General features: G+C 43.6%; 1 protein-coding gene across 3 annotated transcripts; it reads left to right on the top strand.

Annotated features, from left to right (window-relative positions):
* The first annotated feature begins 2,383 nt into the window (after window positions 1-2,383).
* Window positions 2,384-20,887, top strand: HBP1 (HMG-box transcription factor 1). Of its 3 annotated transcripts, none has more exons than XM_084298437.1 (11): window positions 2,384-2,402; window positions 6,824-7,016; window positions 8,154-8,388; window positions 9,580-9,712; window positions 10,477-10,588; window positions 10,732-10,844; window positions 11,171-11,327; window positions 11,896-12,040; window positions 14,396-14,725; window positions 17,955-18,096; window positions 19,773-20,887. In XM_084298437.1, exons 2-11 carry the CDS (start codon window positions 6,848-6,850, stop codon window positions 19,788-19,790), a joined length of 1,554 nt encoding a protein of 517 aa, XP_084154563.1. In that variant the 5' UTR covers window positions 2,384-2,402; window positions 6,824-6,847; the 3' UTR covers window positions 19,791-20,887. The 3 variants fall into 3 exon arrangements, with proteins under 3 accessions (XP_084154563.1, XP_084154564.1, XP_084154562.1); XM_084298438.1 differs by lacking the exon at window positions 2,384-2,402 and adding an exon at window positions 3,217-3,252; XM_084298436.1 differs by lacking the exon at window positions 2,384-2,402 and adding an exon at window positions 3,237-3,252 and having other exon boundaries at window positions 6,828-7,016.
* The last annotated feature ends 68 nt before the right edge of the window (window positions 20,888-20,955 follow it).

Below are 20,955 nucleotides of genomic sequence, written 5' to 3'. Positions count from 1 at the left end.
CTCTGCTCTGCCTTCTCAACAGATCTGCTGTGAGGAGATGAAAGAGGTGGGCATGCCTTAGGAGCCCTTACGAAGGTGGAGCAAGTCAACCACCATTGCAGCTAGCCATAAAAGGCTGTGAGAAGAGGGACGGAGTAGGAATGTCTGCAGAAGATACTGAAGTCATTGTGGAGGGAGAAAAATGACATGCGAGGGTCAGGCAAAATGGCAGCAAAACAGAGGCTGGCACATTGGATAAAAGTGGAAGCTCTGGCGAGCACGGTTGATCTGAAGTCTAGGGAATATTTCATTAATTACTGAGGGTGAATAAATATCTACATGTGGATGTAAAAGCATCTGTGCAGCAGAATTAAAATAATGATATGCTGTATTTCAGAAAGTCAACAGTAGTTATGTCATAAAAGCAAGACAGGACATTGTCTTTTAACAAGAGAAAAGTAAAGATAGGCACAAACACAATATAAAACATTTATTTTACTAGTATGACTTCTTATTTTTTTTAAACCTACCTTGTGGTTTCTTAACTTTGAGGCTGGCAATTTTAAGAAATAAATAGATAGGATAAGAAAGGGAGGGTAAATGCAAATTTATCTGTATCATTATTTTCTGTTTGTGTATTTTGTGCTTCTTGGTAGTCATCCCTACATAAGGTGATGAGAATTCACAATCAACACTTCACAATTTCCCACCTTGTCTACCTCTCTGAAAACAGAAAAAGCAACTGAATCAGCAAAGCTGCCGACAATGTCAGTGTTACACAGTATTGATTCATTCTCTGAGCACGCATTCATTTTGAGAATGGTGTAAGGCGAGGTAGGGTGTGTGTGTGTGGAGTAATGATTTAATTAGAGAGTAGACATGCAGAGCAAGGAGTATGGGACTGACATAATCTGAATTCTGAAATTTAGAAGATACATACTTGACTTCAACCAGGGAGTTTGTAAGTAATCTTTGATACGGTTTTGTGTGTTCTACTGCCATCTACTGTATGGAATATGTGTCCTCTTATTCATTTTCTCGTCTCACTGAATACATTTTAATTTACACTATGCAAAGAAGAGGTTGGTTTGAAAATAAGAAAGATGTTATGTTTTTGGTGTTAGACTCTTAAAAACAATTCACACGCCCATATTTATGAGATTTTAATCTAAGTCCTAAGTAGGATTCATATTTATGTGTTTTTTCTGTATGTTATAGATGGTAAGTGTGATACCAAGGCTCTAATTCAGCTGTGGTATTTACTTGTCTAGACCAGTATCTAGAGTCTGGGCCAGTGGATCTGAGAGGACTGGGCTTCACATGCAACATTTACACACAAGTTTTTGTAAAGAATCAGGAACCTTCACAGCAAATGTGTTTTTCCGAAGTAGTTGTAAAATACGTTTCCATTTGGGTAGAAAAATCACATAGTGGGGTGTAAATGAGGTTAATACCACAACAATGTATTAACCTTTAGGCTGACACTGTTTTTCTGAGGAATCCACTGGACCTGGAAACAGGATTTTGTATACACACCCACTTGATCTGGCCTGTGTATGTTTCTCCTTTCCCAGTGTGGTAGAAAGGTTTTCCTTGAGGAGTAAACAGGGAGTTTTACCTTCCAAGTGGCTGTACCACAATCTTAGGAGCCTGTTGGCAGAGTGGAGACATCTGTGTATACAGGTCTTCTGCCAAACCTCAATCTGGAAATGCAGGGTCCATGGTAAATTTTATGTGAAATAAAAAAGCAGCAGCTTAGGCCTCTCCCCAAACAGCCTAAAGGTTGTTTAGACATATACAGGAGATCAAAAGGGAAGGGGAGGAAGGAAAACAGCTTTAAAGTTAATTTTATTGTAGAGTGGTGTAAAGATGATTCCTGATTTACCACTTTTCAGTTTATTAAAACATATTTTAGAGAGAGGATGCTGTATAAGTTCTCTTAAATAAAGATCTACCAGTTACTTAGGAAAAGCCTTAATTCTAGATACAGGGAAAACCTGAGCTTGTGGGATGTCGAGTTGGACAGTCGGTATTATAAAAAGCAGTCTAGTTTCTTCATAGCTGAGACTCAGCATTAATTTTCAGCTTTTTCCAGAGGCATGTGTTCAAATCGCGATGTTTTCAAGTAGGGAAAATGATCAGTAAAGAGCTGTTTTGTTGGGTAATTGAGCACCAAAGCTTTTTTTTGGTTAAATTCCCTCGGACCGATTTCTGATTTCAAACTATTGCCTCCGGGAGAAACAAAATCTCAGAGTCCAGAAACCTGCACGCTGGGTGTGCTTTGGTACTGGATGTAATTCCAGCGTGTGATTTTGTGATTATTTTTATTTTTCACCCCGTTGCATAACCCCCTGGACGTGCGGTAACGGCACAAACAGCCTCCCCCTGGCGGCCGCCGCAGCACACCCCATGGGGCTCTATAGGTAATCATGAGTCATTATTATTTACATGGGAATAGCTAATTTATTTTTTTATTTATTTTTGCTTGCTTGACCAACTAAACGCCAAGCCTATTGTAGAGCCTACATTTAACTGCGACAACAGCTCCAGTGCGTGACTTAAGGCACCTTTATGTGACTGGGGTGGCGTTGAAAGCAGCGCACTGAGCTAATTTTCTCGGGAAATCCCGAATTTACAAAATCTCGGCCATCTCCACGGGTTGTTTTAAATATGATAATTTATTTTCGAGCTGTGCACGGACGTGTCACGCCGGGCCGCGGGAGGCCATCACCAGCCTGTTTGGTGTGTTAACCGAGCGGGCTGTGCGATGTTGTTGATGTCGCTGTAGGCGCAGGGGAGGTGTGAGGGGCTGAGGCAGCGGGGGGCGGCGGGGCCGGCCGCCATCTCGGGGCCGGGCGCGGTACACGTGTCCCTCAGCGCCTTGTTTACTATCGGCCGGGCGCCGCGCGGGGCACGCTGGGGGCTGTCGTTCTTCACCTGCCCAATTTGGCCGGCGGCGGCCGCGGCCGAGACTACAGCTCCCAGAATGCCTCGCAGCGAGCCGAGGATGGAGTTAGCCAATCGCGGCGCTGTCTGCGCGTGATTGACGTGCGGCGCGGTGCAATCAGCTGTGCAGGATAGTCAAAACATGTCCGCCCTCCGGGCGGGTTCCTGATGGGCAGGCCGCTCAGCCAATCGAAACCGGAGACACGTTGAGCAACGCCGCCTCCAACCAATCAACGACCGAGCCTGGTCAGCACGGGGCGGGACTGCGCGGCGGGGACTCGGTGGGGGGGGGAAGCTGAGGGGAATTCGGTAATGGCGACGGGTCTGGTAAGTGCCGCCAACTGCGGGGCTGCCGCTGCGGGCGGCCGGCGGGGCTCGGAGGGGGGCGGCCGGGGCTTGGCGGGCTGCGGGGGGGTGGCGGCGGCCGCGGGCGGCGCTGAGGAGCCTGCGGAGCCCTCATCGTGGCAGCCGCGGGCGGGCGGCCCGCTGTTGTTTACCCCGCTCCGTGCCTCGGCCGCCCGGCGGCGCCGGGACGGTTCCGCGGCGCCGGGCTGAGCTCCGAGGGGCGCCTCCACAGCGCCGGCTGCCCCTCAGGGCGCTCCAGCGGCAGCGCCAGGCTGGAAAATGCGCTCGAAGCCCCTTCCCCGGCCCCTTTTCCCCTTCCTCAGGGGTTGGCGGCTCGGCACGGGCTGGGGGAGGGAGCGCGGCCGGCTCCTCGGCGGGGGGGAGGCGGCTGCGCGGGGAGAGGGGCGGCGGGGAGAGGGGGAAAAAGGGGGGAGAGGGGAGAAAGGAGGGGGGGGGGCTGCCCCCCCCCGGGCTGTTACGCAGTTGTGAATGAATGGGGCCTTGCGCGCATGCGCGCTGCCGGCGGGGAGTTTATAAACAAGGGCAGCGGCCAAGCGGGGTCACGTGGTGTGTGCGGGGGGGGGGGGTGCGGGGAGGCTCGGCTGGGCTCGGCAAAGTTCGGAAGGGATCGGAAAGGTTCGGCCGGGCTCGGCTGGGTAGCGCTCAGCGGAGGTCGGAAGGGCTCGGCTGGGCTCGGGAAGGCTCGGCGAGGTTCGGCTGGGCTCGAGAAGGCTCGGCGAGGTTCGGCTGGGCTCGGGAAGGCTCGGCGAGGTTCGGCTGGGCTCGGCTCGGTGTCGCTCGGTAAAGTCCGGCGGGACTCGGCCGGGCTCGCCTCTCCTCACGAAGCCCAGCCCCCCCTCCCCCTCCCCCCGCTCCCCTTTTAACGGGAATTATTTTACCCTTGGCCCTTCTGAAGTGGAAGTAGCTCCCTGTAGCCAATAGGCTCTTATTTAATATTCCCATATTTTCTTCCTAATGTCAGGAAGGGACTCGTTTTACAGCGCGGGTCCCCGTTAACGAACCCGTTGGGCTCTGAGGGAAGCTTTCTGCCAGCGGTCGCAGCGCTGCGTGCCGCCCCCACCCAGCACATTTCACAACAGCCTCGCGAAAACTGAACCAAAAAAAGGCCGTGCGAGCTAATCCATGACCGTTCCCTTGACGTTTCAAAACACCGAAAGGCCAAGGCCCAGGCAGGAAGAACACGCTGTTCAAAACAGCCTTTAATTGGGCAGAAAAAGTGCCCAGCTCTGCTTTTCTTCCTTTGAATTCGTTTGCTTGGGTTTTTTTGGCTCTTACATATGGGTGGCTTTGGTTTAGAAAGTCCTCGAGCCTTGGAAGCCTGAGTAATTCCTCAAGTGGAGCAGGCAGCTTTCCCCTCACAGCTGCCCGTCGCCGTGGTGCCAGCACAGGTGTGCTCAAACCTGGCAGGCTCCAAGGAGGGGGCAATGTTCCCAAAACAACCCCAAGCCTTCCTTTTGGCAGGGGGAGGAGAAAGGAAGGGAGAGAAAATAGAAGGAAAAGCAAGGCAGATGGTGGGGGCGGGGGGAAGGACACGGACAGGCCAGAAAAACAAGGAGTGGCTTTGTGGAGCTGGCTACTTGGAGATGGTCGGCGAGGTCCTGGCCTGCAGTACTGAGAGCTGGGTTTGCTGTGCAGAAATGACTTTCTGCTCGATATTCTGTATTCTTACCAGTGGATGATAGAAGAACAAACTGCATTAGAGACACTGCTTAGAGGTGTAACACACAAACCATTGCTGGTGTATTAGAACACGCTCTCATTTCTCTTCCCTCCCTCCTCCACCTCTTTCAAGTCAGAACTGTACCATCGTGGCTTTATAGTAGTGACATGTCAGTAGTATTAACCATCTCTTTTATTCTTGGAATGTGACTTTATGTGCTTTTTGCGTATATTTAAGAGAAAAGGGTTAGAAATTTCCAGTGAGAGCCTTGACACTGCTGCTCACAAACTGTCCTTGACACTGCTGTGGCTGTTTGGAATAGCACATGCAGTTGCTGTTTTCTGAGCCAGGCTTACGTTGCCTTGTGCACCTTTGAAATTTCCCCCACATCTCCATAACTGTGCTGGGATGGCCCAGGGGAGGGCCAGGTAGGCTGGGCAGGGCCAGGATGTAAGGCAGGGGTGGCACCAAATCGAGCCATGTAGGTGACAGGCTGCAAAGTGAACAAAACAGATTCTTGGAACGAGCGAAAACAGAGAATCCTGTTAGTGCTGGCTATACACACATAATACTTTTAAATCGTTTATTAAAATAAAGTGGTTTTCATTAATTAATTCTCAGGGCCTTTATGCAATACAGCAGGGGAACTTGTATGGTGGTAGGCTTACTGTTTCACATGAAGGGAGGGACTAGCTTTTGGCTGTTAGCTGTTTGTGTTTCCCTATCGGGGTGCACATAGAGGTCATGGTAGGCCACTGAGCTTTTCTTCGTTACCAGGCTACATTTTTTGCTATTTTGTGAGGGACTATTACTTTTCCAATGACGCTTTGTTAAGGTAGAAAGTAGTAGTGTTATGGTAGCTTTAATTCATCACCATCTGAAAACAAAACCACACCAGTATATAACCAAATGAATACAGACCGGATAACCTTGTTTGTCAGCGTTTAGAGACAGTGCTAGTACGGAATAATCACAGTTCTCTGGCTGTTGAAGATAATTCAAAGGCTTGCTGTTGGTGTAAATGTTATAGTACTGAGATTTGGGGAAATGAAACTGCAAAAAGTCTAGTGGTGGCTTTCTTTTGTTTCCTTTTGCAACCCACTTTGCGACGTTAGCAGTTAAATGTGTCTGAGGCTACAGCAGGAGCTGAAATCAGCACGGGGCGCGCAGGGCAGTGGAGAGGCCCCTGCAGATACTCCAGCAGGGAGAAGGGGGGCACGATGCTAAATGGCACGGGAGACCTGCTGACGAAAGGCTGAGTCAAGCATCCTCTTTGCTTGCAAGGGCTGTGGCCCTGCTGCCCAGGTCCCAAGGTGCATCTTGCCTCTAGCAGAGCTTGAGCATGAGCAGTTTGGGGCAGGCCACCAGAGCCAGGCACAAGGGGCCCCTGGGGCCAGCAGCTGACTCAGAAGGAGCAGCCCCAGCATCATCAGGGTGATCTCTGAGGGGCCGGAGGGCTGCCGGGACCTGGGAAAGCGAACGTCACGCCTGGCTTGTAGGAAGGAGGAGGATGGGGGGGAAGCTGCCGGCTGGGCAGCCGAACCCTGGCCGGCAGGAAGGCGGGGGAGCAAAGCCTCCTGAAAACCACGAGCCCCCGCTCACAGGAGGGTGAGCAGGAACAGCCAGCGTGGGCTTACCAAAGGCAAATCGCATCTGGGCCCCTTCTGTGGGGGGCTGAGTGGCTCGGTGCGCAGTGAGCTCTGTTTACGTGGGCTGTGGGAGGGTTGGGGAGGCCGGGACGCAGCACTCACAGGCTGTGGCAAGGCAAGTTCCAGCCACACGCAAGCAAACAAACAAACTCCTTACAGCAGGAGCTCTGCTGTAGCGCTTAATTTAGGTGTACACAAGTATTTAACCTCTGTCTCTTTGAAGTCAGATACTTTGGAGCATCCTAACATGGTGTGGGAAGTGAAGACAAACCAGATGCCTAATGCAGTTCAGAAGCTGCTCTTGGTAGTGGACAAGAGAACTTCAGGGATGAATGACTCACTGGAGTTGCTGAAGTGTAATGAAAACCTGCCCTCTTCTCCGGGATACGCGTCCTGTGATGAGCACATGGAACTCGGTAAATGACGTGGCTCTCGGAAGAAGCCAATTCTGAAGCTTTTTTGGTTGCAGTTTTCCTATGGTGAGGTTACTGGGAGCCGACTGAATGAGGTTTCTGACTGATCTTTGACTTAGGTAGGGCAGGGAACGTGACAGTGCAGTGTGACGTCGGAAAGTTTACTATCACTTTTCCCTGTAACCTATTTCCAGCTCTGACACACTGGCTTGTTGACTTAATGTGTTCTTTGAACTTCGAGCTGCAAGTTTCTGCTCCTAATTTCCAGAGGAGGCTTTTTTATTTTTTATTTTTCACAAGAATAACAGCTCAAGAGCTCCTCCTAAAGGGAAATTATGCTCCTTTAGATCAACTCCAAATAGAGATTCAGGGGTAGAAGAACATTTAACATCAGTTCTTACCTACTGGAGAAAAATAGTGTGCACTTTAAAAAGGATTGATATGATCCATGAAATATTAACACATTTAATTGAAGTCATAAAGTAATTAAGAATAATGATACTAAGTCACATGACAGTATGGGACGGCCTTCTGTTATTAAGCTCGTTCCCCTCTGTTATCCTGCATAGCACATGAAATACATTGATTATTGATAAGAATTCACCCCTACCAGGCTGCATACCCAGCTTTCACCGTTTCTGAGCTTTTAGGTTCCAGTTGACTGGTGGAAGCCTGGGAAATCTCTCCCTTTGCAGTCTCAAACCTTGATTATTTTTAGTGACATACTTGTAAGAACAGAGTAACTTAGTTGGCTTTTGCCGAAACATTTAGTATTTTAGTGAGACGTGTTGCCACGTGCAGAGTTCTGACTAATAATTCTGGTAGAATTCTAGTAAACTAGTCAGTCCAGTAAAAGGATTTATTTCCATGTTACCAAGGCAGTATTTTTATCTAGAGCTGCTTGATATTTTTCTTACAATGATTGTTTGAATGTATAGGAGACTAGAGATAGGATTATTGCTGTGCATGTATTTCTGTAAGTGTTACAAACAGGGTTTGTAAACTGTTGGCAGTTGTGAGATGAGAAAATACAATTACTTGCTTCCTTCGAGTTTGGTTTTGATCTTTATTTGCAAGATTCAGTGTCAACTAGTGCTTACCAGTAGGTATAATTATGGCAATTTGTGCCTTTGTTTGCAGACGATCTTCCTGAGCTACAGGCTGTGCAGACAGATTCTACCCCACCTGCACTTTTCCAGCTTGGTGCCGATGTTTCACATCAGGAGTGTTCGAGGCCTTCATGGAACCAACATACCTCAAGCAGCGATTCAGAGAGCGCTTACTCGTGTGAGAATGGGGTGAACTGGTTGACAGAACTAGCAAATATTGCCACAAGTCCTCAGAGTCCTTTGATGCAGTGCTCTTTTTATAACAGGTACTGACATTCATTTCAAGTTTTAGCTCCAGGATTTGTAATATTAAATCTCCAGAAACATTTCCTTCCCTCTTCACGCCCTCTGCTCTCTGACTTTGAACTGCAGACCTGTTTTTTATCTTCCTGTGCAGTAACCTCATTCCTTTCACAGATGATTGCACAGGACTAGTTTAAGAGCCTGTTGCAAAAATTTCTTAATTGCCAGCCATGAATGAGGTAGGACAGTATAAGGACGTTCCCTAACCACAGGAAGCTCAGAAATTATTGGCATCTACCTCATGCGAAGCAGCAGTTGAAAAATTAAGATGAATTTCTTGTGTTAATCTCTTAATATTTACTAGTGCTAATAGTCAGTAATACTTATTAGTGTGCTGACTTCAGATGCTTTTTAATGAGCTAATTGGAAATCTAATGCAATGTTATTATTTACTGTTACTGTTTCAGATGTGTTATCTGTACTTTCTGGAGGGATGGGAGAAGTGTTGTGGGATCTTAGAATTTTCCAGGCTTCACCTTTTGTCATACGGCTTTGCTCTTAGGTTTATGATAAGAAAATGAAATGCAGTACTGTTAAAAGTATTGCACTTGGGATTTATTTGTTATGACAGAGCAGATGTCTCTCAGAATGGGGTATTCAGTTCAAGATATTTGTTACAATTTCAACATGGTGACAAGGAGGTGCTGCTGAGGAAGTAGTGCTGTCATTTGGGTGGCAGACAGAAGCTATGCAGCAATTACGCTAAACATTGCCTTTGCCTGAGGTTGCACCCTTTAGTCATCCCGTTTGAGTATTGTTGTGGGGGTGTTTATTTGGCGTTCGGCTCATGCAAACAGCAACATTTGTTAAAGTAAATTTGTTGTTCCTAGTGCCATTAATGCTGTCTTCTTGTTCCTTCTCAAGATTGCAGTGTAGATACAGCCATATGCGTACACAGTGTCACGTGCAGTGAATAGTCACCTGTGACTACAGGATATCTGCTGCTTTTGAATTAAATAATTTTCTGTACTTACCTGAATTATTAAGTTTTCAGTAGATATTCAAAATCTGGCAGGATATTTATATGTACAGTGATTGTGCTTTAAAATTATGAATTATGAAATCTCACTAAATAAAAACAGTTTAGAGTAATGGTAGCGAAGTCTTGCATCGCCTTAATCCGAAATATTTTAAAATCTATTTTTCTCTTGTAGATCATCTCCTGTTCACATAATAGCTACAAGCAAAAGTTTACATTCCTATGCACGTCCTCCACCAGGATCCTCGAAGAATGATCCCAACTTCTCCAAGAATGATTTGGATGAAACACCAGTCAGACATGAAAGGGTGAGTTGTCCCGAAACATATCTAAAATAAGTAAAGATGAATGAGCAATGAATTAAGCTTTTTGAAAAGAGAAACTTGTTAAAAAAAGAGCTGTTAAGTTTAAGCTAGATTCTCTGATAGTTTTCATTTTAGTAAACACTGTAGGCTTGTTGTACTAAGCGATAGAGTGCATAGTTTTGTAGAGGAGATTCTGAGAAAGCTCTGCTTCTCTTGCTGTTCCTTCTATAGCAAGCTTCTCACAATCGTGTTACCTTGTTTGCTATCTTGAGAAGCAAGGATGTGGAACCATATCCTTTTAGACACAAAAATTGTCAGTCCTGTTTCTCCCTTTCCTGTGTATTCATGTCTGAAATTTGTCTGTTAATGACGTGTTTTTCCCAGCTATTTATCTAGAACAAACTTGTAGTTTTCTAGTAATCTCACTGCAGAATAACCTGTGCTTTAAGTGTTTTGTGGATGACTAAAGAATGATAGGTTGTAAACCACTTGTACTTTAGCCTAAGATGATCCAGAGGGGCTCAGATGAGTTTCAGGGGATGAAAAATAAAAAGTTCAGGACAGCACCTGTCAAGTACAGGACATGAGAATGCTCCATTCACATTTACTGTATTTCTTGAATATTTGTCTTCGTGTTGCATTCCTATTTGTGTTAAAGGCAGAATTATGACAGAGATGCAAATTAGACAATGTGCCTAAATATGTATAGGACCAGCCCTGAAATCTCACACATTAATACATCAGCACCGTTTTGCTTTTGTTAATAGGCGAATAGTGAGTCAGAATCTGGCATTTTCTGCATGTCGTCACTTTCAGATGATGATGATCTAGGATGGTGCCATTCTTGGCCCTCGACTGTTTGGCACTGTTTTCTAAAAGGTAAATAACATGCATTATTGAATAAGCATTTGTTTTTGTTTTGTTTTGTTTTTTCCTTTTTTTTTCTTTTTGTTTTGTAATAATGTCCTTTTTACGTGCCATTAATCTATTTTTTCTCTTTTCCTTAAAAAAAAATGTATTAGGCTCTCGTTTGTGCTTTCATAAAGGCCGCAATAAAGAATGGCAGGATGTTGAAGATTTTGCAAGGTCTGAAAGCTGTGGAAAAGAGGAAAATGGCTCAGCAAGTGCCTACAAGGTAGCTGTTAGTGCATTTCAATAGCTGTAGCACAATACTTACCTTCCAATGTTATCTCTACACCTTTAATTACTATCTCTGGAAGATTTTATGCTGAGCTTGTCTAGTGCTGATCACTGCACTGTTTGATTATCTTGCTGTGAAGCAATTGAACTGAATTCATTTAGGTATGTTTTGAATGTTTTATTATTTTATTAATTTCAGTGAGAACACCTAGAATGTTGATATTTTGTAATATACCTTACGATGACAAATAGACACTTGCAGTATACAGAGTTGTATGCTTTTTCTGAGGGGAAAATTCTGACCTGTATGCATGTTTACAGGGCTATGGTTCTGATGGTTTGAAGTTGATTTCTCATGAAGAAAGTATTTCCTTTGGTGAGTCAGTGCTGAAGCTGACTTTTGATCCTGGCACAGTGGAAGATGGTTTGCTTACAGTAGAATGCAGACTTGATCACCCTTTTTATGTTAAAAACAAAGGTATGCAATCCTACAAGTACACTTGGGTTTATATTACAACATTCTTAGAAAGTAGTTGCAGATTTTACTACTGTCCCATGTTGCTCGAGAAATCGATAAAAGCAATGTTGTAGAATCAATTTACTATCTTTGTAAGGAAAAAAACAGAATTTGAACAAACTAAAACTACAGAAATATTGTACATCACTTCAGGCAAGATTGGGTCAAGTATTCAAGTGGAATGCAGGAAAAGAGAGAAACTGGGGGGAGAAAGGAAAGCTGCAAATAAGGGAGGCTTTTCTCTCCAACTAAACATTGAACTTCTGACGATAAAAGTTCCCAAGTTTTGATTGTTGTTTTTTTTTTTTTTTTTTTTTTTTGCTAGAATGAGATTTTACTTTAGATAAACATAAAGTATTTGCAGTAAGAATTCCCTGAGTAAGTGTTTCTGATTTTTTTTTTTTGGGTGAAAGAAACTACATCAGAACACTGCTATGAAATGGTGTCATTTAGGCATATAGGATTGCTCCGGTTAAGAACTAGAGAGATTGTCTGGCCTTCTGTCTAATTTAACTCTTTACCACTTCAGGTTGGTCATCTTTTTATCCAAGCTTGACTGTGGTACAGCATGGCATTCCATGCTGTGAAATGCATCTTGGAGATCTGTGTCTACCTCCTGGACACCCTGATGCCATTAACTTTGATGATTCAGGTGTTTTTGATACATTTAAAAGGTAATTTTTGAATAAAGTGGCCTCAGCGGTTTTTATATTTAATGAGTAGGCACCTTAAGTCTGCAAGAATTTGAAGCATTACGTAGAGCAAAGAGAGAATACTTTTGGTTATAGAAGGTAAATGAGGGGGAAAACGAAGTCGAAATGATCAGGAAAGCTGTGTAGTTCTGTGCTGTGCTAAACTGCAAAGGAATTTCTTGGGGTAATTTTGCAGACCCTGCTTCTGATAGTCTAATACAAATCAGATAAAACAGCAAAGAATAAATCACTTGTACAAATCTTTTAGGTGAAGTGGGGTAGGTTTCAAAAACCTGGTAGTTTTTCCATAATAGCTTGTGTTTGCCAGCTCTTAATGCGTGCTTCAGCTGCGTACCTGAAACTGCCTGAGTAGTTCCTTAGTAACTAACGCATGTACGGCTTTAGAATACAGTGCTTTCGTGATTTGTTCTTTTCTTTGTAGATTCTGCGATTTGTGGTTCTTTCCTGATAGAGCAGTGACATCTAACTTGAAAGTTTGATTGAGGTTTGTCTTGGTTTGAGCAAGAGATTTGCCCAGATGACCTTCAGAAGTGCAGTCCAACAGAATAATTCTAAGGTTCTGAGAAAGGAAATAGGAGTACTCATAAAGATCTTCCATACTATTTTGACCTTTCTAAGTTTAGTAGAACCCATCTTTTCCTATGATGTTAGCTTCTTTTTAGCATCTGATTTTAGTCCAGTTGCTTTTTGTTATTTTTTACAAGAGAGAGAATTTAAAACGCTGTTTGCAGTTCAAGTTCTATGAGCTCTTGAAAGTTTTCAGTGGGAACTAACAGTGGGTTCAAATTGTTTGAATTCACTCATTTGCTGCCTAGGCTTTTTCTTCTTACTAACTCCTGTTCCTGAACTTTCTTTGTGGAGAGCTGATAGAGTCATGTTTATGTCTTACTGAAGGCATTGGACTTGTGTCTCTTTACTCACCCTGCAGCCCAGCTGAATACTGTCTGGACACTTCAAATTCCTTATCTCTGTTTTATTTTGGGGCAGAAGAGAGTAAGTCTCTGAGAAAGGAGCATGCAGCAGCAGCTGCGGTTAACAGGACAGAATTAAATAACAAAATCCTGTGGCTGTGTTAGGAGGAGATTAGGAAAGCTGCTGGACTGTTTGGAGAACAGGGAGGTCCTTTCTCATTATCTTGTAAACTGGCCTGCAGGGTTGTCAGCGTTATCCCTTCTTTGTTGCTTTTTCCTTCTCCAGGAGATTTTGGTGTCAGTCCTTCAGTCTCCACCCTTGCTTTTGGTTCCATCCCACAGAAGGGGCCTGCCTGCACAGATGGGTCTGGGCTGTAACTTGCAGCATTTATTTCCCTGCTAGTAGTTCTGGTCTGTGCTTGGAAATAAATACTTTGCCATAAATTGTTTAACTACAGCCTCATTCAGCAGTGGGTGAGAGGAGCCTCAGAGTTACATGCATTTATCTTTGGTCTGTGGTGGGAATGTAGCATCTTAAAGTCATGGTCAAGTAGCACCTTTATAGGTGCGTTTTCCCCATAAAGCATGCTAAAGACTTCAGCCTGTGTTTCCCAGAATAATCTGCTCACACCCGGTAGTTCCTGAGGTGATAACAAGTAGTCTGTGCATCTCCTGTAGTGCTTGGAGTTTTTGGTCAACAGAAAAATAACAGTTTGTAATATTTGCAGGTCTAAGTGGTATGCAAACAACACGTTAAGCTGTTGAAATAGCTGAAATACGGAGGGATTCTCACATTTCTGTCACTAGAGGGCAGACATTTGCCAGCTTTTAATTCAATAGTGTGCAGCGTCACAGGCTTTTAAACATGCTAAGCTTAGTGGAAGATTTGTCTGTAAAACAATTCAAACTGAATGGTCTAGAGCAGTTATTTGTACAAGAGTGTGTATTACATTGTTTATTTTAATGCAATTGTTTCGTATTTGTTACTAACATTTACACACAAGTGAACTCAACACCTGTTCTCCCCAGAGCAGCTGTCACTTTCGGTACCTATCGTGCACTGACCACACTTGGGCTGCAGTCAGGGCAGTTGTGGAAAGAAAAGAATTTACTTCAAAAGATTGTGAAATCTGAAGACAGTGTATAACTAATCATTAGACAGTTGGGGAGTTGGTAGTACCCAGCAGACCTCATAAAGCAGCAGCCCAGTGTCACTTGGAAAAAGCATTAGCTCATCTGCCAGACTCTTTTTCTTCACTTGCATCTGCATCGAGCACAAACTCAAAGCACAAATTCACCCAAGAGATCCCAGACTACTAGATAGCACAGCTGGAGAACGAGCAGCTCTCTAGGGCTTGTACCTACAAAATGCTGGATCATTTCATAAGATGTCTTTTTCTTCTAGTTATGATTTTACACCAATGGATTCCTCTGCAGTTTATGTGCTCAGCAGCATGGCTCGCCAGCGTCGCGCTTCTCTGTCGTGCGGAGGATCAAACAATCAAGATGCTGAGAGATCCGAGTGCAGTACTAAAAACTGTGTGTCTACTGCATCAGCACATCTTTCCTCCAGTTCTTTGTACAGCAAAGCTGGCAAAAGCCACAGCTCAGGGACTGCAAGTACTGTGAGTGCCACTTCTCCAAACAAGTGCAAAAGACCAATGAATGCCTTCATGCTTTTTGCCAAAAAATACAGAGTTGAATATACTCAGATGTATCCAGGGAAAGACAACAGGTAATGGTATAAAAGTGTGGGTTTTTTTGGTTACTGGTGAGCTAGCAGAATCAGATCTTAACCCTGACAATACGTTGGTAAATATTCCATGCCCTAAAAGCGCTGAACCATCTGCTGAAACTTGCAGGAAGTCATATGTCTTTGTGTCTGGGGGGAGGGCACTTGGTTTGCTCTTTCGTTTTTACAAAGATGTTTGTTATGTGGATATTGAATCTGAATGTTTTGTGCTAGTTGTGCCTGTGTAAATGTAAACTAAAACACTTGAATGCGCACCCATCTTAAAATCAGACTTTTAAAAATATATATAACATGAAAAATGTTACCGTAAACATTTCATTTCATATAAAAATCATAGTGCCGAATCTGGCAAAAGTTAAAAGCTGGCAGGGCTTTGAGAGGGCTTTGGGTATTTCATCCTGTTCTGGTGGGGAGGCTGTAACTGCTGCTGAGAAACAAAACCCTGCCGTACAAAGAGCCCTTCCCTAAATTCCAGCCGGTCTTGTGTGTGCTGGCTGCAATGTTCCACAGTGTTTATTGTAACCTCAGTGAGGCAGATCTGTTACCCTCAAATTCATCGCAACTGTAAGCGAGAAATCAGATAAAAGACAGCCAGGAAAATTGATTATTACTTAATTAAAATGCTGATTTTAAATGGGCGCAGTGAACTGGAGCCGCAGCTGGATGGATGTGGAAATAGTTTGAATATTTCAGTGAGAACATTGAAGTTTATGAAGGAAAGTGGTGCGAGTTACGAGTAAGCTTCAGAGTACGCTGCTCCCTTCTTCCTTTGAAAGCACTTTCTTGGCACCCATAAAACACAAAATAAATCATTGAGAGTTTGCTAATTGGTTTTATAGGCATTCAGCTACTGTTGCTTACGTGTTGCTGGGGCATTCGTTAATTGGGCTGCTTGGAGGCAGCTGTCACGCTTTGAGAATGCACGTGTGTGTGGGTTTCAGATTACTGAGGAGATCCTAGAGTTTGTTTTATGTAGTCCCCACTTCTTACACTGGAATTCTTATATTATTACAGCATTTTATGTTGTTTATGGATATGAGAAAGGACAAAACTCGAACTGTTCTGAGTTAAACTGCCTGTTCAGAGATAAAGTGGCTCAAGATGCATCACGAAGATAGTGAGCTGCAAGCATTCAAAGCACATTCACGTCATGCTATAGCCCATAAGGGGACTTCAGCTGTTGTTAGGCTATTCCAGATACTCTAATTTCATCTCCAGATACTCTTGCTGTAGCCATAATGTGTGTGTTCAGAAATACTTGAGTAATTTGAGGCCGTGTACATTTTAAAGATAAAGCAAATCCCCTAAACTGTGTTTTAACAGCCTTTGTTAATGCTGAACATAATTACTGAGTGAACTTGAGGCATTCTCCAGTTCTGTTTTACAACTCCTTGTGAGTTAACTGCAACACGAGGGCTTGCATCCTCCATGGTAGCGCATTGCTAAAATGTTATTGGGCTCCTTCCCAGCCTCGTAAGAGGAAAAAGGCAGTGTGCAGGGCGTGAAGAAGTTCTGATGAGGTGCAAGTAGGATCAGTTCGTTCTTGTTTCTGATCAGGAGAAATAGGTCTCGGTTATGGCAGTAAAATTTCTCTGTATGCATTTTGCTTTGGTCTCAGCAGTTCACTCACAGAAACATCTCCTTGGAGAAATGAAGCTTTTTGTTTGTGTTAGATTCTGCAAGCTTTCTGAAATACACAGATCTGTACTCACTGCTCGTGCCTCGCTGCAGCTTGGCTGTGGAGGTACTATTTTATTGTGCGTTTGAAATACAAAGATTTCAGATGCTGCACGTTTATTTGTTAATGCAGGGCCTTTTTCAGCCAACCTTGCTCTGGTCACAGTGTTCTTTCCTGGGAGGGTGAGTGGCCCACACAAAATGTTGACAAAACCAGATGCTGGTGCTGTCGGTGTGCCTCCGGATACTGCCAAAACATGAAAACCTGCTAATTAAACCGCGTGTGTTTCCTTCTAATGGCAAACCAAGCGTACTGGTTCTTGCTTTGGGACTTGGTGTCGATGGGGTCTGGTTGCTGCTGGAGGGGTTTGCTCTGAGGAGTCCCCAGAGCATTTGACAGCCCAGGCTTAGCGGTAGTGTCCTCACCATGCTCCCTTCAGGCTCTGGGCTCGTAAAAGCCTGACCAGTGCCACGCAGTATTTTGGGATTAAAACGCGTTTTCTTGCGGGCGTGGTGCAGAGCAGCCTTCTTCAGACTTGCCATGTCTGAAACGCTGTGGAAGTGGCTGATGGCACTGCTGGCTTCTGTCAGAAGGCTGTGAGCAGCTTCACTGCCAGCAGGGAAACTGAGATCGGAAAAAGCAGATTGCTTTCAGTTGCACACCCCTTTTTATCTTAAAAGTGGTCTTGCAGCCTTCGTTATTGTAAGCTGAAGCCAAAGCACACCTACCCGGTAGCTTCACAGTTGTTGCTAAAGCAGCGATGGTTTATAGAGGTCTTCATTGAGCCAAAGGATGGCATTCGCATTTTAATAGAATATTGATCCAACAGTTAAGCAATATGGCGTGATGATGTGGGGAAACACTGTCCAAAGGTCGTCAAGTTTGAAAGGAGGAGGAAAAAATTCATTCAGCTTTTGGAAGTGACGATGGGTGTGTTAGAACAAACGGTTCTTCCTGCGTAGGAACGTTAGCACGGGAACTTACCAGGATGTTCTGCCCACTCGTGTTCTCCCCAGCACGGATTAAAAGGGGAGAAAGCTACACGGATCTGTTAAATAGACCCGGGGATTTGCAGTTAATCAAATCTTTGTTTGGCTGAGGTCATGTTCAGATCATTACCCTAATTATTAGAGAACATATTTTCAGCAAAGCTGCCAGATAATCGTGTAACATGAAAGTAGAGCAAAGCAAATGTGAACTACCATGTGGCGGGGGTTCACATCAAGCTGATTTTTTTAACATTCCTATTCTGCTGGCTTGTGCAAGTTGCTGTGTACTCAGATAGACGCCCTTTGAAATTTTAGAAAGTGCATTGACCCGTGCTCAGCTAACACACAAGTCTCAGCTGTTTAACTGAAAAAAAAGAAGTAGGAGAAGATGATCAGAAACGTGGTTGTTTAAAAAAAATGTTTTTCTTCTGTTTTGTTTTGTTTTGTTTTTACACTTTTGCTTTTTTAAAGGGCTGAGATAAAGGAAAATGAGGGTATTTCTACCATCCTGTCCTGACCACAGTCTAAAACATTTCTCTTGCAGAGCCATAAGTGTGATACTTGGTGACAGGTGGAAGAAAATGAAAAATGAAGAAAGACGGATGTACACACTAGAAGCCAAGGCCTTGGCGGAAGAACAGAAACGTTTAAATCCTGATTGTTGGAAACGAAAACGAACAAATTCTGTATGTTCTCTCAAGCTGTTTTTTTCATTATGCAGTTACATCTGCTCATATGGTAGCTGCAGAGTTTTCTGCTTGTTCAAGATATGTTCTGCTCTCTCCGCCTTTTCTTGGTAGACCAAACCTTCATTTTCATTCCCACGTTGTGTAACCTGCTCTGGGGCACTTGGCAGGAGACAGAGAGGAGACGGTCTGTCTCTGGGAGCTTGTGAGAGTTCTCTGAACTCCCTTGGCCTGAAAGCGAGCATCCTTGTGAAATACAGAGGGAAGGGAGTGACCTCTTGGTTGAAGTAACTGAGTTTGAGGTTGTATGTAAAATAAATCTGTCAATTTCTCCAAAACCACTAAAACCTCTACAGAGTGCTTCTCTGTTGTGATTCAGTCATATCACATTCTTCTTTTTCTTTAGTAAAAGCTTTTTCTTTACCACTTTTTTTTAAACCCTTAATTTTTATCAGCATGTACGAAATCACTGAGAGAAAAAAATCTATTATGTTTTCTTTAATCACTTTCATTTGTTATGCTTTAGTTGGAAAACAGTAGATAATTCTTGTGCAGGGAAGTAAGTTTTTTCCACTTATAAGAAGCCCATCAATTTAAGAGTTTGCAGCAGTGTTGTTAGTAGTTGGTGGATGCATTAGGTAAGATGAGGGCTTTCAGGCTAACCTGCAGGTTGAGACAGGCAAGTAAGTTGGAAGGAAAGGTCCTGTGAGGTGCACTGAGCACCGTTCAGCAGCCCTTTTGTGCCTTTTATAGCATATTCTTGGAATTTATTGCATTTTATGGAAGCATCACGTGTGTTGTGGGCTTGACAGGTCTAAGATTTTGATCCTCAAATTGCCACCTTTTATTTTCACATGAAAATGAGTTTATTTTCTCAAGACCATGTGCAAGTGCTGCTCTAAGACTGAATAAGAAATGCTCCAACTCCAAGTTCCTTCTTCACTGCTGTACATAATTTGTGCTGAGCTTTCAGTCCCTTGTTGCAGAAGGTTTCAGCGAATCCCAGCTGCTGGGAACAAGCTGTTTTTCTGTTCACTGTATCATCCCAGATGTTGCACTGCATCTTATTTTCATCTATAGTGACAGCCCTGTGTGTTTCGTGTGGTTTTAGTTAGAATAACTATTTATTAATACTGTTTTTACGCTTCTGGAGTCTTGGGCATTGGCCTGTGAGCTCAAACGTTCTTCACACTTGCACCTCTGAGCTTCAGGGAACGCGGTGGGTGTGCTGGAGTATAATTGAGAGGAATATTTGGGTTGGCCTCAGCAGAATGTGTTTCTTACCCACTACAGTAGGAGTTTCCCTGTTGTCGCAGGGCCTTCGGGCCGAGATAATAGGATCTGTGGAACCTATTACCTTGGTGTTATACAACAGCAACAGCAGGAAATAAGTTGTTTAATTGTTTTTCGTGAACTAAGCATTGCATTCACAGCTTGGTTCCTTTTCCAAATAACCATAGTTGACTCCACGCTGCAACAATGAAGTCTGCTTGGTCTTTTGATGACCAGGGGATAAAATCATCTGGTCTGGCCTTCTCTTTTCTTCTGAGTAACTGACCAAGGATTATAAGTACCTGTAGCTCTCAAAATAAGTGTTTGCTACCTTTAAGATAATGGCTATTTCCCTTTAATTGGTAACTGCTGACTTGTTTTTCTCCTCTCTTCTCTGTTCTCAGGGCTCACAACAGCACTAAGCCAGGATTTTGCTGTTAACTCTCTTTACAAAATGGCTGTTGCTTGATGGCAAGAAGACGCAAGATCAAGGTCTTACTATTTGTTGTGAATTTGTGTGACCATAAAATATTGGCACCATCAAGTCAGAAATGAGGTAGTAGGAGTGCAGATTTGCTTTTTACAATAGAACATTAAGTAAGCTAAAACTATCAACATTTTAAACCAAATTGCCTTATTTTTCTTCCAAACTTCATATATGTATCAGGTAATATAGGCTTGAAAATGGATATCCTGTGGTGCTAAAGTACTTTAGAAAGAGGCGAAGGAGATGTGTATAAATGTTTATTTTTAAAAGAAAATGTACAAAAAAGGGGAATTTTAAAATACGTAACAGCTGTTTCTATACATTGATTCTTATTGCTGATTCCTATGTATTGCACAACCATATTATTAATTACGATTCTCGGATCTGGGAGTTTCTGAAGTGGCAAAACGAAGCGTCAGCCTGGCGCCTTCCCAGTCCGCCCAGATGCCAACACGTTGCCGGGCCGTGGTAAATGGAGAGCGTAGTGTGATGTAGCACGGGAGCCGCTTCTTGGCTTGCCATCTATAAACCCTGAGTCCACGAGTGAGATGTGTTTGCACCCGCTGGCAGTAGCAGGAGCTGTTCTTTCCGATGGAAGCAATGGCCCAGACCAGGATGAAATGAACGAATAGCATTATCTCAAGAAAAATGGTGCTGTCGATATTGTCACCATCATAGTTTTAACTTTGTGTTTTGTCTTTGCCACATACTCTCCAATATTTTATTTTGCCATAAGACATCTTTGTGGTGGGGGCAAACTTTGCACTTAACTATACGTGCAACACTTGCACTTTACTTTTTTTCCTCCAACTGTCTAAAATTAGAGCAGCTGCAGTAGGATTACAATTGCTTCTGCTGTGAACTTTTACAATCATGGCTTTTCATGTACTAAACAGCTGTGTGTTTCTTTTTTTTTTTTTTTTAAATCACAACTGTAAATTTCAGTTTATGACACGTCTACAAGATGTTGCCCCTAAGATTTTTGCACACTATATTCTTGTATATTATTTCAAATAAATTCATTTAAAATTCGGTGTTGTGTATTTTGTAAAACGAAGACCAGTTGTTAAGTCAGCCCTACACAGATAAGCAAATTCTGT

Source organism: Netta rufina, assembly GCF_964035555.1.
Source record: "Netta rufina genome assembly, chromosome: 1".
NCBI classification, from domain to species: Eukaryota; Metazoa; Chordata; class Aves; order Anseriformes; family Anatidae; genus Netta; species Netta rufina.
This window is presented reverse-complemented; position numbering and strand designations above follow the sequence as displayed.

Coding starts and splice junctions, on each gene's coding strand:
- HBP1 (XM_084298438.1), top strand. Junction 9,713..10,476: donor CACCAGTCAGACATGAAAGG/GTGAGTTGTCCC, acceptor TTTTGTTAATAG/GCGAATAGTGAGTCAGAATC. Junction 11,328..11,895: donor TTTTTATGTTAAAAACAAAG/GTATGCAATCCT, acceptor TTACCACTTCAG/GTTGGTCATCTTTTTATCCA.